General features: G+C 36.8%; 1 protein-coding gene across 1 annotated transcript in view; it reads right to left on the bottom strand.

The window, feature by feature from the left end:
• The window catches only part of CCDC148 (coiled-coil domain containing 148), a 99,370-nt gene that overhangs the window by 11,528 nt on the left and 73,670 nt on the right, over positions 1-14,172 (bottom strand). The window contains exons 8-9 of the mRNA XM_070956986.1: positions 8,663-8,781; positions 1,874-1,991 (exon numbers count right to left, since the gene is read on the bottom strand). Coding sequence (XP_070813087.1) covers positions 1,874-1,991; positions 8,663-8,781 — 237 coding nt within the window. The remainder of the gene's footprint in view (positions 1-1,873; positions 1,992-8,662; positions 8,782-14,172) is intronic.

Here is a 14,172-nt window from a genome sequence, read left to right as displayed (position 1 = left end):
GGTTGCAAATGAAGGGATCAGGCAGTTTCTGTCAATCCCCAACTACTATGCCTGTAATGCTTTGATGGCTGTAGTAGCCCAATGTTAATTACCATGAATTAAGAACCAATAAATACAATGAAACATATTTTTGAGTAAACATTCATGGAACTGGACTCTAAAACCTCAAGTTCTCAAAGATTTCAAGTAACAGGACTTATATCTATGACATTTCTTAAATGAGAAGGGCAAAGAAGCATGCTTGCTGCAGGAGTGATGGACTGGATTGGTTTTCTTTTTTAGGAATTACAAAGTCTACAAACCCAGCCAATGTAAATTTCAGCATTAGCCAGAAACAGTAATTGTGGATTCTGATGCCATTTGGTAGCCATCTTCTACTAAGTTGGAGACCCATTCCAATGCTGTCACTTGCATTGCCTAAGACTCAACAGGCAAGACTACATAGCCTTTGTAGCTATAAAAATGCTTGAGGTTGAAATTATACCAAAGAAAAACTTTGACAATGTTTTCTGAATCATAATGGAAAGATCTGACAATATCAGAAATATATACATATATAAAAATCCATAGTGTCAGAATATTGTTGATTTCTGAAAACTAACTTGTTTGTAGGAAAAGTAACTAATTGGGAAATGACATATATTCTTTCCAAATGTACAAATATTTCCGTTGAAAATTAAGCATCAAAAAGATTTCTTCCAACCACTGGACTAGCCTGGCTCTCTGAATTATTCACATTTCATTCTTTCTACGTTCATTAATATAAAACTTGCTGCCAGAAAAAACATACAAACATATAATCAAGGAAGACAGGGACAAAGAAATACATTTATAGATATGAGGACACACTTAGCTCTCTAATGTTATTGCTTTTAGCCTTTATTTGATTTTTTTTGTGCAGAATAAAGATATCCTTTTGCTATAGAAGAGAATATAAATATTTCAGGGTTGTACTGTGGAGCCCTTGGTATTACACATGGCATCACCATAGCATGCAAATCAACTAGAGTCCAGCAAAACATTTTAAGTAAGCTAAAAGATCCCAGAAAGGGAAAAATAACTCCAAGAGCCATCTACAATATAGAGTGTAAGAATAGTAACAGTCACTGTGTAGGAGAGACGGGCAGAAAATTAGCAGAGCACATCCATGAGCACCAAGTAGCAGTCAGAAGTTATGATGAAACTCCTTAATCTCATAATACATAAACAGACTCAACCATAATTTCAACTGGGAAACTGTGAGCATCATAATCCATGCAAAATATAAAAAAAACACTAGAGAATTCCTGGAAGTTTGGCATTCAGACAAATGAGCCATCACCAGACACATAGAAATAAGTCACAATTACACACCATTCAAAATAGATGATAAAAAACAATGGACCAGAACACCCCCTCTCTCCAGCATCCTACACACAGATAAACAGGGATTATTAACACAAGATAATCAACCAAGCAGAAAGCAATTTCCTAATGAAGGAACTACCAAGCAGAAGACCATTTTTAACACTATCTAATAACCAGAGTTCTGTGAATGGTATTACAATCCATGGATACCTCTATACCTCTGGGGAAAGAGACAAAAAGGAAAAGGGAAAAGCATATTGATTGCAGTCAATAATTTGGTTTTTGTTAATTTCACACATGTAGAAAACAATTAAGTCTAGTTCTAGATTAATGGTAAAAGCCCTTCTGCCAAGTGGACTTCACATATTAAGAATAACAATGTTGTATGTCAAAATACATAATATAATATACAATGAGCTATAAAGGACAAGAAATGTTTTCCTCTTTTCATTTTGTGACAGATTGATGTCTCAATTAAATTTTATGCTGAGCCTTAATTGCATATGAAAACAGACAGTGAAAATACCTGTTTCCTGAGAGCATCAAGGCGCTTCTTCCTTTCTTCTTCTTCCTGGATTTCCTTGAGGATTGCCACTTTTTTCTCCATCAAACGCTTTTCCAACAGCTTTTGCCTAAACTGAACTCTTTGAACAAGAAATCACAAAATCAATGTCATGCTACTCATCTATCTTCTCAATATTACTTTATTATTCAGCCAACTATTGGGAACAATGAAGGCCTTAATTAAAGAAGCATTACAAACTGTCTTTTGTCTAGGAACCTTTATGTTACAGTTACAATACAATGCTACTCAGATTTATTCAGGAGAAAATATTAAGTTCAATAAGCATACATAGGATTAGAATGCAAATGTCTCCATTTTGTAGTAGACATTATTTGTGTATGAATCAATAAATAATATGTATTAAAATGCACTTAGATGGCTTATCATCCAATGCACTGATAAATTTTATTGCAATTTTCCACATCTATCATAGTCCAAATAACTGATACTTGCTAACTGAGGAAGAATCACACAAAGTCACGTCCATGCCTATGATAAAAAAACATGGCAAGCCAACTTTTGACTTATCATTAGCACTTATCAATAGCACTTAGACTTATATACCGCTTCACAGTGCTTTACAACCCTCTCTAAGTGGTTTAGAATCAGCCTATTGCCCCCAACAATCTGGGTCCTCATTTTACCAACCTCGGAAGGATGGAAGGCTGAGTCAACCATGAGCCAGTCAGGATTGAACTGCTGGCAGTGGGCAGTGAGTTAGTCCTGCAGTACTGCATTCTAACCACTGCTAACCATGGCTCTCAACAAGTGCTTATGTACACAGGTGCTTTTTGCAAATTTCAAGCCACTAGCTAATTTGAAAAATATTATTATTATTGACTGTATTCCTTATTTATGTTACTAGCAAAATATCGGCCTTGATTCAAAATAGTGACACTGGAAGTATATAAGTAATTAATGAAATGATACCTGGCTAAAAATGGTTAGGATGAACTTTTTATACCTTTAGATAGCTACAAAATTGGTAAAATTGCCTCTATACAAGAAATAATTCCTTTGAAACAGGGAATGATGTTTACTGCTTCATCCAGCCAAATCCAATATGCCCAGAGTCACTTTTGGTGAGATGGGTGACTATATAAATATATATAACTAAATAAATAAAAGTTAAGCAACAATTAGTTTTAGTGTGATTTATAGTTAGCTATTAGAGGAGAGTTGTGTAACAATAAAATAATCCTGTTAAATCAGGGTTCCTTCTACTAGTTCAGACTATGGTATATCTAACATATTATTAATTCTAACCGAATCTTTATTTGGGACAGAATAGATATCCATTACCAGCTAAGTCCTGGGAGTTAAATACCATCCCAAGCACAATATTCTCATATAATTTCCAAAAGTAGTCAGAGTCAGAGGAAAACTGATAAAAAGGAGAATCCTTTCAAATGATCCAAATAAATGATTCTTATTTCCATTACTATGTCTGGGCAATTCTACAATGTCCCTAGCTCACTTTTTTAATTGTATCTTCAAAATTAGATTTCATGCTGAAGCACTATGGATTAACTCAGAGACCTGAAAATTGAGGATGTTCACAAGAATTTATATAGATTATATAGGGAAGAAAACCGTGAAGAATTCACAACTTCATATCTCATGTGACATTTACTTCATAAATATAGTCTGTGATCAACTACCCATAAAATCACAGAAACAGGCACCTGACACGTCTGCTGAGATATGCACTGATAAGTGAGCACTTTAAATAGAACTATTTATATAGATTCTACATAATTAATGGATCTCAAAAGCTTATCTATGAAGATAAGTTGCTCTGAAGCACTTTGTTTCGAATCTGAAAGAAGTGCAAATAAATAGCTGGGGAGAAGGGAAATTCATAACCTTTCCTTCCTTCCTTCCTTCCTTCCTTCCTTCCTTCCTTCCTTCCTTCCTTCCTTCCTTCCTTCCTTCCTTCCTTCTTTTCCCCCTTCCCTTCCTCCTTCTTTCCCCTTCCCTTCCCAAAAAATAAACAGAGTGAAAACACTATGACAGAGGAAGCTACAGATATTACTGTAACCTTTCTCTACTGGGCACCCTCCAAAAATGTTGCTGTTGTCCACATCAACAGAACTCTAGGGGAGAAACCGAATTAAGTGCATTTGACGCACAGAGGCCTCGCATTTGTGTACTCATGTCTGACAGCTCCAGCAAATACGTTTTCAAAATCTCAGTGCGGGCGGAGGATTACCCGAGTCAGTCATATGGGGGCTCAACTTCTTTCATCTGGCAATTTAGCTGGGAAAGAGAACGTCTGTTTGGATTAGAAGCCAGACTAATGTAAGAAAAATCGAGAGTAGGTTCCTGTGTCACATTTCACATGCACGCAGCCAGGGGCAAATACTACAAAGGCCCATCTAGTGAAAAAGAAAAAGGGAGAGTCAGCTGGTGGGGATGGGGTGGGGTGGGGTGAAAATAAGTACGTTATCTGATTTCTGCCATTGAACAGAGGAGCACATGCTCTGTGTGAGTGTGAGCATCAGTAGAATTTAGAATAGAATAGAATCCGTGATTGGCCAAGTGTGATTGGACACACAAGGAATTTGTCTTGGTGCATATGCTCTCAGTGTACATAAAAGAAAAGATACATTCATCAAGAATCATAAGGTACAACACTTAATGCTAGTTGTAGGGTACAAATAAGCAATCAAATCATATTAGGAAACAGTCAATATAAATCGTAAGGATACCAGCAACAAGGTTACAGTCATACAGTCATAAGTGGGAGGAGAGGGGTGATAGGAACGATGACAAGATTAATAGTAGTGCAGACTTAGTAAATAGTTTGACAGTGTTGAGGGAATTATTTGTTTAGCAGAGTGATGGCATTCGGGAAAAAAACTGTCCTTGTGTCTAGTGGTTCTGGTGTGCAGTGCTCTATAGCGTCGTTTTGAGGGTAGGAGTTGAAGCAGTTTATGTCCAGGATGCGAGGGGTCTGTAAATATTTTCACAGCCCTCTTTTTAACTCATGCAGTATGCAGGTCCTCAATGGAAGACAGGTTGGTAGTAATTGTTTTTTTCTGCAGTTCTAATTATCCTCTGAAGTCTGTGTCTGTCTTGTTGGGTTGCAGAACCAAACCAGACAGTTATAGAAGTGCAGATGACAGACTCAATAATGTATGCCTGTGTGCGAGTGAAAAAAAGGAGGGAGAGAGAGTTGTACACCTGTGGCTGAAATTGCCTTGAGGATCATTTCACTAAAAAAATATAAGCTTTCTAAATAATATGGGATGACGACTCAAGCACTGTTATGTGGAGTTGGATGCTGCAGTATCTGATGTGAAATGGAAGCTAATGAAGAGTGGCTGTTCCTTTTCGAAGAGAAAGAAAACATCTTTTTTAAAAAAAAAAATAAGCATAAAAGAATTAAACACTACGTCTCAAACAATTATCCCTTTCTCTTTACTTATTTGCAGTCACTCATCATTCTCAAAGATTCAGCTCAGCCCATAGCTTTTGGACTTTGGCATTATTAGGGAACTATTTAACTGAAATGGTTAAAACCATTTAAGCATCACTGAAGAAACCAAAATGTGTAGGCCATGTTCATCACAGAAGAATCATCAGCTAGTTCTTTATTTTTTAGGAAGTGAAGCTGACAAAATCTTTAGGTAAGATTTTAATCTCCCAATGGACTGGCGACTAGAGTGGGGACATAGCATGAGATTGATTCTTTTTTAAACTACAGTCACATCTAAGTACAGATCATACTAAAATGGAAAAAAAATACAGATTTTTTAAATACTGCTGTTTATATTAAATAGATGTATTAAAAAATAATGTGGCATTAAATAGAGCTACTTTGGTCTAGTGTGTAATGCACTCATAAGAGTGAAAGCAAGAAACTTTGAGTTCTAGTCCTGCCTTAGCAATGAAAACCAGCTGGGAGAGTTGGGCCAGTCCCTTTCTCTCTGCCCAACTCACCTCACAGGCTGCTGTTATGGGGGAAAATAGGAGGAAAGTGTGTTGGATATGTTCCCCATCTTGATTTATTTATAAAAATAGTAAATGCAGGAAATAACTGACTGCACCCCATTGTATAACACCAACGCAATTATTAAATTTGTGGATGACACAACAGTGGTGGGGCTCATTAATAAGAACAACGAGTCTGCTTACAGGAAGGAAGTACAAGGGCTGACATTGTGGTGTAATGAAAATAATCTCACACTTAACACCACAAAAACTAAAGAACTTATAATTGACTTCAGGAGGAAGAGAGATGTACATTTATTATTGTACATAAATGGTGAGGAGGTGGAGAGGGTGGGTAGTTTTAAATTTCTGGGCATTTATATCTCGGAGGACCTCTCATGGACTATGAATGCTAACATGCTTGTGAAGAAGGCACAGAAGAGGCTGTACTTCCTGAGAATGCTCAGGAAGATAAATCTATCTCAGCATCTACTTCTGTCCTACTATCGCAGCCCACCATTGAGAGTGTCCTGACATACGGCATTCTTGCATGGTATGGGAGCAGCTCTGTAGCGGACAAAAAAGCTCTACAGAGAATCATTAAAACTGCCCAGAATATCATCGGAGTCCAGCTGCCAGCCCTGGATTACATCTTTGAATCTCGCTGTTTGAGAAAGTTGCATAACATTCTCAGAGACTCTTCCCATCCTGCTTACAATCTTTTTGGACTGTTGCCTTCTGGCAGAAGATACAGAACAATTAAAACTCGGACCACATGTTTTCTGAATAGTTTTTATCCCAGAGCTATAATTGCACTCAACAATGAACTAAAGGGCCACCATCAGTGAGCTGTTGGACAGTATTAGCTGGTCGGTTGTGTGGATGTTTGGGTGGTTTAGGGGTGGAGAACTGTGGTGGTAGGGGTGTGTTTGGGGATTGTTATGTGTGTTGGACCTGGTCTTTGGGTGTTAAGTGAATTTCGTTGTATGGGTATACTGTATATATATGTACAATGACAATAGAGTTATTTATTTTATTTTATTTATTTATTTAAATAAATAAATAAAATTAAGGAATGACAGATGTAATAGGAGGCTCTAAGATTTTCTGAAATTGTTCTTCCAAAGTTGGATTCATGGCTGTGAACCATGAACTGGCCAATTCTGCAGGCTTCAGGGCTCGCTCACTCCTTTTTTCCCCATCTGTCTGGTGCTTTCAAAATTGGAGAAATCTCAACCAGACAGAGACCATAAAAGGAGCATGGTGAGAACTGGTCTAAAGTTGACTCTGATGCATTTAGGCTCCTAAGGTTTCTTAACTCTTTCCCATCCTCCATCTCTTGAGGTATTTTAAACCAGACATTTGCTTCATGGAAATGGCTGAAGGATCCTAATTCTCTATTCAATCTCATTTTTATGTTACCAGGCTACAGAAAGCAGGAGTTTGGAATTGTTGGAGGATTCCAATCTCAAAGTATAAAAGATTATAATAAAAGATTGAAAAAGAGGACAAAAAGTGTCCATAGCGCTTTATCAGATCTATAGGAAGGTTGAAGGTTATTCCTTGCTTTGAATTGAATGACAGAATTTGAAAGCACATAATGATAGAATTACACTAGAAAGTGATCTCTAACCTCCTGCTAATGACAGAATACTTGCATGGGATGTAAAGAAAAGGCAGCATAATTACTTATCTCTGATGAGAGTCACCATCTCCAAGGCAATCTGTTAAATATTCAGCAGCACTGCTGCATAGCCTATATAATCAGAAATTTATTCCTTAGATTTATCTTAAATCCCTTGTTAGAAATTTAAAATTAGGTCCTATCCTATTGAACTAGAGAGAATATATTTGTCTTATGGAACAGCCTTTCTAAAATAGCTGGATGCTACAAATCTATAGCTATAGATTTATATAGCTCAATTACATAAGCCATCATTGAGTTACAGCAGAAGAAATCCTACTGCTTATAATCTTGGAGAAAACAATTGCTGGTCATGGTTCATAGCACTGGGATAGATGAAAGAATAATATAAATAGAAAGACCTATGTTCATGCAAGGACATGGTAAATTGACTGAAGGTAAGTACCTACAGAAAGAGATCCAGTGATCCTGGAATTATCATTCTTTACATAAATTCTATATTATGCAAAATTTATCAGTAAGTTGTTTCAGTTTTATATCAGTAGAAGATTGAGATACAAAGGTTCACAAATCATTTTGAAATTGAAATATTTCAAGCCCAAAACACTTTGAGCTAGACACACCTGTTTGCATTTTTTTTAAAAAAAAAAAGCTGTCCAAGCTCACCTTGTGTTTAATATTTGAAACTTACTACATATCTTTACTGGTAGGAAAGGAAAAGACTTAAGTGGGCCAAAGTAAAACCCTACCCTACAACCCTACCCTACTTGTATCTTGACCCACTAGTACTGTGGCACTTACTCCTAAAGTATTGTACAATACATATAATCTCAGATTGAATGCATTGAATTTTTTTCCCCTTCTAGACAAGATTTTTGATATGGAATTGCTCTGCTTGATTCATGGCATTTTTACTGGGAGCCAAAATAATACTTTTTTGTATGTGTAACTACTAGAACATTTTCCCACCGTTTCTCTGTTTTCATCCCAAATCCATTAAAGAGTGAAAGAAACTGTCTTTTGATAAGGAGTTTCAGGAACATTCTGCTTAAAATCACATTATGCTTTTGAGTATTATAAGAGAAATAAAAAAGCAATACTTTTAAAAGAAAATGTATTAAAATGTTATCTCCAAGCAAATTTCTTTTTTTCCCCCCTGATACATTTACCTCTCTTTGTCTTTAATGATCTGCTCAGCCATTAATTTCTTAAATTCTGCCAAACGCAGGAGGTCTTTTGCTTCCCTTTCTTGCCACTTGCGCTGTTTTTCAGCCCAATATTTTTTCACCTAAGAATACAAAGTCATTAAATATCTGGGAGGGGAGAGGGGAAGGAGAAACCTAACGCTAGCTAATCACTACCTTGGTATCTATAAAAACAATTTCATTCGTTCATACCATACTGATATCCGTTTGACTGCCCAATCCACAATCTCAAATACAAATAAGAAAAGCTGGTTTAAAGACTTGCTATCTGAACTTATTACAAGGCTATGTTTTCTTTTTGTCTCTTCTTTCGAGTACAGGTTTATAGTATTATGTCTTTGCATGTATCATATAATGTTATATCATGGCACATATCAAAAATACTATCTCAAAATTCAGAAACCTGACTATACTAACTCAGGGGGAAAAAACTCAATATTTAAAAGTTTATAATGGTCAATTCCAAAGGTCATCCCAACAAAGGAAATGCTAGATGCGAGTATGTGAATGAAATTGCCACAGAAACAGAATGATGGCCAATTGGATGATGTTATTTGTCTTCTTTTAAAATAGGCCTGCAGCAGAATGACCATGGGCAAAAATCACAGGAGGTAGACAAAGCAAGAGGGACAACATTTGGATCAGCAGCAATAAAAGCAAACAGAACTCAAGAGTCTGTACTAAAATATGAAAAGATACATGGAAAATGTTCCAACATAGCTAGTAGTTTTGGTCCAATGTTTATAGAATGAATCCAACAAGTGTGGATGTGTTTGCTTTGAGCAAAGGCTAATTAACTGCACAAACATATCCTCTACCGCAGAAGAAAACAACTCACAACAGAGATAAACGAAAGGTTAATTAAATGGAAATAAACAATTCTTCTGTTGAATAAACCCAAAGGGGTGGGATATCCAATTTCTGTCTCCTATTAAACTCTTTGAATTTCTTTAAAGTAATCAAGCAGCACTTTCTACAGGCTCTGTGGGCTGTCATAGTTTGAATGAACTAGTAATAATAGAAACTAATGTAAGAGACCACTTCCAAATATTTCCATCTCCAAAACACTCACTGCAGCCATGCATTCAGAAGCTCCAGCAAAGCAGCCAGCAGTTAAACATGAGTGAATGGACCTTCACATCCACACCTGAGGCAGGGCTTTGAAAGTCCATCCTGATGCCATTTGGGCCAGCGCAAATATAGGCTTCAATTCAAGAAGGGCATTCTTAAAAGTCCAGCCAGTGATTTCACAAGGGCTTGGAAACAGGCTGCTGTAAAATTTTGAGAGGGGGGAACAGAATTTTTTTTGGGGGGAGGGTGAGTCATTCCCCACCCTACCCACCACCGACCACCCACTACATTCCATCTTCATCTAGTCTTTCTTCAGAGTTTTTTGTTTGGTCTACAGAAGTCAATGTTCCAGTCAATTGGAGTATGCAATATATAATGTTGGAAGTAACTGAGCCAATATATTTCTGCAACGAAACCTACTGAACCATCTGATTGTATCAAAGCCTGGGCTTATACTGTACTTTTGGTATAAGCCTTTTTATGTGCGATCCAAGGAAGCACTGCCTCCTTGAGACTTTGCCTGTGAGACCAGTGGGCATTGGTGCATTGCAGCAGATAAGAAGGCAGTTGGGATCAAGAGCTGCATTGTTAGAGCTGAATGCCAGAACAAGACAGACCACATGTAGTGAGACTAGCATGAATTTGAGGCCCTGTTGCACATGAATTTCTGAATCATGGAATAGGAGATTTTGAAGGATATATTTTCATCTGTCTTTTTAACGGGCCTTTCAAAGCACGCACACACACACACACCACACAGAGATACACAAACACAGAGAGAGAAAGAGAGAGGGGGAGGGAGGGGACGATGGAGAGGGAAAGAGGGAGACAGAAAGGTAAGGAGAAGCATAAAGTTAGCCATCTGATTAGAGGACAGGGAAATGGTGATACTATATTGAGTCCTCTGGTTGCTTTCTTCAAGGCTAAGCGCTCCAGCCTAGAGACCCCTCTTGAAATGATTGTGACAATAAACAGTGCAAAGATGTGCAAACAAAGCCAAAGTATTAGTAAGAGTGGGCGGCCATCTTGGGAGGGAAGTTTGGAGGGATATTTAAGGAGCAAAATAGGTCCATTTTATGAACACTACTCATACGAAAGCACTAACACATCTGCAAGACGAATTTACATAGGCAAGTCATCCTCTGAATGTTTAGTCCCAAATAACTATATATGAGAGCTTATTACATTTTTTTAGACATGCTGACACCATCGCAGAATTTCATGCAATGTTGCAAGCATATGAAAACATATTCTCTCCCTCTCTCTGAACCGAGTCTTCCAAGGATTCATGCGAGAATACAGCAGTCTTTCAAGATTTGCCCACATCTCACATTACCATTATTTTATTTACAAACCCAGTGAGGGATACCAGTAAGGAAAGCTGCTTCAATATGTATGCACCATACATATTGACTACATCTTGGAGATAGTTCAAATAATTTTAATAGAGAACAGCCTGATGTTAATTTCTCCCTACACCATGTAAGCATCTGTCAGAAATTATTCCCATATTGATATTTCTCCCCCAAAAGATAGGCTGGAACAGGCTGGAAGTGCCAATTATTACATTTACTAAAGTACTTTTTGTTTTGTTACTCCTTCAATCTGACCTTTTTTCATAATTCCATATAAAATATTGTATACAAATAACCAATGACGGCAGATACTTTTTCCATTATATAGCAATTAGTTCAGCAATTATCTTTGCAGTTGCCAGAAAGATTGAAGGGATTGTGAACTGCAAAACTATTCTATTTGTTTCCCTGAAAACAAAAACTGTTATTATACCTATAGCTCATTAGATGTCTGTCTGTCTCCCTACCTACCATAGCATGTAACATTCCTAAGAAGAACAAAACAGTGATTACTTCCAAAGTTCTTGATTTATAATATTTACCCTAGACAGGGAGTGAAAGATAAATCATTCAGTTAAAATTAAGGTGCCAAATACGTTCCAATTTTTTTTATAACAAACAAAATTAAAAGCTTTATTAAAAAAATACAATACACATGCACACACAGTTTGTATTAATGTATTTAGCATCCAGGACAATTAAGGATATAAAAGTTTTCTGATTTTATTGTGCTACTTTATAAAATCTGAGCATATCTATCTTGTCCATTTTTCTGAAGCTCCAACAGATTATCTATCTCTTTTTGAACAGTTTTCAAAGTCAGAATTACACTAGATGGCAATCTTCGCTCTGAATGGCTATCTACAGTTCTGCTGGGCTATTCCAATAAAAGGAAGGAGATGAATGCTGCAAACACTGATTTCTAAAAAAAATCTCTGATGCACATGACTCTCCAACTAGATTTAAAATCTCTGCACAATATTTTCAAATAGAATTCTTGCATTATATTTCCAGGCCCACCTAAACCATTCATAAAAGTTTTCTTCTATGGTTAATTTCAACAGAGTCAGTGGAACGAAGAGCTTTGAAAGGAAGTTCAAGCAACTTACATAAATGAGATGAGTGGAAACATCTATTTTGAGATTTGAAGAGCTCAGTTGTTTACAAAAATTAACTCATTTTAAATGAAATTATTACATTTTTAAGATAAATTTATCAGTCATGTTTAGACAAAAGCGTTTCTACAAATACTGGTGTTTTAGCAGAGTGATTCTTAAATATTAATCTTAAGTATAATATTTAACACTGATGTTTACCCATAATGTGTTATCTGATATTTAACAAGTTAGCAATGTTTAACATATATTAAGGTACCTCAAATGGGCTAACTTACTGAAATTGTCCCAAATTTGTGACCAACGCTTCCTAGGGAATTGAAATTTGGCAAATTTTATAGTACGTTTTATGATAAACATTATCACGAAACAGTTTATGACATAATACAAAATGTTGTACTACATTTCCTCTGCTATTGTTTAACTGTGTTATACAGTTCAACATGGGCTATTTTCAGTGCAGATACATCTCTGAATGTATCCCACCTTTTCCAATTACAAGTTCTGTCATTGTTGAAAGCACTAAGGAATCTGGTAAGGATTGACCCAAAAGGTCACAGGTTATGTAGTGTGTATCTGTGTGTATACACACAGCTTGTGTATGCGTATATATACTGGTTTCAGGGGTGAAATGGTACCACTTCGCTCCAGTTTGGGCAAACCGGTAGTGATAAAAACTACCAGTTCGGGCAAATCGGTAGTAAAAAAAAAGCTACCAGTTCGGGCGAATCGGTAGTTAGCTACCGGTTCGGTTAAACCAGCAGTTTAAAAAGCTACTGGTTCCTCCAAACCAGTATTTCTGATGATCAGCTGTGCAGTGGGGTTTAGCTTCGCTAGAAAGCAGGAAATCCTGCTTTCTAGCGAAACTAAATCTCGTGCCACAGCTGATCTCCCCCTCGCTTCTACTTACCTTCCCAAGCCTCCTTTTGGCACGTACTGCACATGCGCACGTGCAGAGCATGCATTTGGTGCACACTGCACATGCACATGCAGCGTGCGTTTGGCGTGCAGTGCGCATCTGCGGCCAGAGAACTGGTAGCAAACCGGTTTGGATTTCACCACTGACCAGTTTGATGTACTATTTATGGTATCAGGACAGGAACCAGTGACTATTAGTTCTAGTCCCAGCTGATGACCTTGGACTAGTCACTATCTCTCAGCCGTAGGAAAGAGGCAATAGCTAGAAATAGGAAAACCTTGCCAAGAAAACAACAGCAACTTATCTGGGCATTCTCCAAGAATCAGATGTGATTGAACAGAATAAATCTACTGTATATATCCTCCAGTTATAACCACCTTTCTACTAAATATCATTGGACATATTTTAAGTCTTATAATAAAATCTGTGCTGCTTCATTAATCAGCTTGTTATACATAATACTGCCTAAGAGATAAATCATTCTCATAAAACATTCAAGGGTCAACAGACTTTTGGAATTATCAGAATATAAATCCTATACTTGCTCTAACTTTACACTGTAGCACAGTAATGGTTCTATAGAGCAAAGATACTTATAGATTTAATTGGATTTATTCATTTTAATAAGGTCTAGTTAGCTTTGTAAAGTGTTACATTTGAAATATATAATCTGAGTGGGGTTTTTATGATAACTTCATATGATCTGCTGAATGAAGGTGACTCAGAAAAAAGTAAAAATAAATATAACGTTGAATTTGATACCCTGCTAGGATTCCAGGTTATTTATATATTTTAAAAGGAAAGGACCCCTCCAGTCTGGAATTTTTGAGTAGAGTTACTGTTTGAAGGCTCATAGTATCTACTGTGCATTGTCCATTTATACGGCCTCTGGGTTAGTATCTATGGAAGTTGCTTTCATTTTCCATGCTGTTACCATGTCAAGCAGCCCTAGAATCTTTTTTCATTAAAAAAATAATGTTCTATGTAGTGCGGGGGAGACAGACTGTATGAATA

Source organism: Pituophis catenifer, unplaced genomic scaffold (genome assembly GCF_029215685.1).
Source record: "Pituophis catenifer annectens isolate HBS135680 unplaced genomic scaffold, rPitCat1.0.hap2 SCAF_1, whole genome shotgun sequence".
NCBI classification, from domain to species: domain Eukaryota; kingdom Metazoa; phylum Chordata; class Lepidosauria; order Squamata; family Colubridae; genus Pituophis; species Pituophis catenifer.
The sequence above is the reverse complement of the archived record's forward strand: the minus strand, read 5'-3'. Positions and strand labels throughout refer to the sequence as shown.